The following is a 1,527-nucleotide window of genomic DNA, read 5'->3' on the forward strand; positions in this document are numbered from 1 at the left end:
GCGGTACTACCGATATACAAAGTATATTTCCCGTCCTATTCCCCCTATTTTCTGTACGTGTTTTGCTTTGCATATATGATGTAAGCGGCTCTTCTCGACTCCTTCAGACTCTACAGTCATTGTAAAATTAAATTTCGGCAAAATGTGCGAAGTGACTGACAGCTTGACATTTAATAAGAACGTAATTCAAATTATGTTGACGCAGTTATTGTGGGAACTATTTTATTGCTCGTGATAACTGTCGACTTTAAATGATATCGCGTTTCCTTATTACAAATAGAGAGAAAAAAATACACATGAATTTCAGGACATCTTCGCGCCGTTTATTCAATGAACTTTCAGACGAAATCTAATATATCTCTCAAGAGCCATATTGGGCATAATGATTAGCAATCCGGTTTCGGGCGAATTTTCAGTCGCAAATCTATTAACTTCTGTGAAGACCGATCAATCATCGTAGCTATCAATCGCGGGACCCGATGCATATCTTTGTGTGATTTTTAAATGACTGTGTACAAAGTCTCTCGGGGTAAATATTCTCTTATTTTTCACCGCGAGCTGCGGGAACTTTTTCGCGGAGAACGGTATGCTTTATTTTTCGCTCATATTAATTAACGCAACGTAGAGACGGCTACTTTTGTGTTACCTAATTGTGTTCCTATATTGCTAACCTAAATCTCCTATTAATTCCTAACATGGGAAAAATCAACTGGCGGGTAATATACCTGATTATCTTAGTCACTCTGAAACATTTTTTTACTACAAAGGTGTACATGTTTGTCACTGAAATGTGCGCATTTATTTTATTCTGATAAATTATTAGTAGAGGCAAAAAATAGGCCATTCACGCTGCAGTATCTCTGACTTGGCACATTTAACCTAATCGCACCGATGCTCACCATATTCATTTTTTATGATGGCAGTTTGCAAGTGATATGAGTAAACTTATGAGTTAACGGTTAGATGGGATGAAAACATTGTTTGGGGTTATTTATCAATTTTATTATTACTTATTTTTTAATCCCGATGTTCTGCCGACGGCAAATCGGTACCAATTTACACTTACGTAAAAGGAGTGTGCTACCCTACAGTTACGTCACCTTCCAATGGCCAGTCTGAAAAAGTGAACACTATTAGCAACGATTCCTTCTCCTGATAATGCTACTGTGGGCTAGGGCTAGTAGAGCGATCTCATGGCTGCACATTGTGACTTGACTAACAATAACCCCCTATCTAGCGTGTGTAACTTAGGCTTAGCGTTGTCCTGCTGTTGTGGCCTGTCCTGTTGTCAGTGTAGGGTGTGTGCGCTACATTGTCTTCATGGGTTAGTCTGAGGTCATCGGGAGAATGTCATGCTGAGGTCGGCGTGTGCGGTGTTGCTGCCGCTGGCCTGCCTCGCCGATCCGGATGCTGTATCTTTCGGCGGACTGATCCAGCGTAAATGGAAAATGTTAGTATGTGTTGTGTTGGGAAGCATGACATGTGAGCGAGAGAGCGTAGGGAGCAGCGGCAGTGGTGGTGCAGCGG

At 41.3% G+C, this 1,527-nt stretch overlaps 1 protein-coding gene across 2 annotated transcripts in view; it reads right to left on the minus strand.

Annotated features, from left to right (window-relative positions):
• LOC119592638 (homeobox protein extradenticle-like) overlaps nucleotides 1–1,527 on the minus strand; it is a 9,182-nt gene that overhangs the window by 6,939 nt on the left and 716 nt on the right. Inside the window, exon 2 of one of the 2 annotated variants that reach the window (XM_037941549.1) lies at nucleotides 1,101–1,115. The exons of the other annotated variant lie outside the window; for it this stretch is intronic. Coding sequence (XP_037797477.1) covers nucleotides 1,101–1,115 — 15 coding nt within the window. The remainder of the gene's footprint in view (nucleotides 1–1,100; nucleotides 1,116–1,527) is intronic. 2 annotated transcript variants of the gene reach the window in all.

The sequence above is a fragment of the Penaeus monodon genome, chromosome 30, assembly GCF_015228065.2.
Source record: "Penaeus monodon isolate SGIC_2016 chromosome 30, NSTDA_Pmon_1, whole genome shotgun sequence".
NCBI classification, from domain to species: Eukaryota; Metazoa; Arthropoda; class Malacostraca; order Decapoda; family Penaeidae; genus Penaeus; species Penaeus monodon.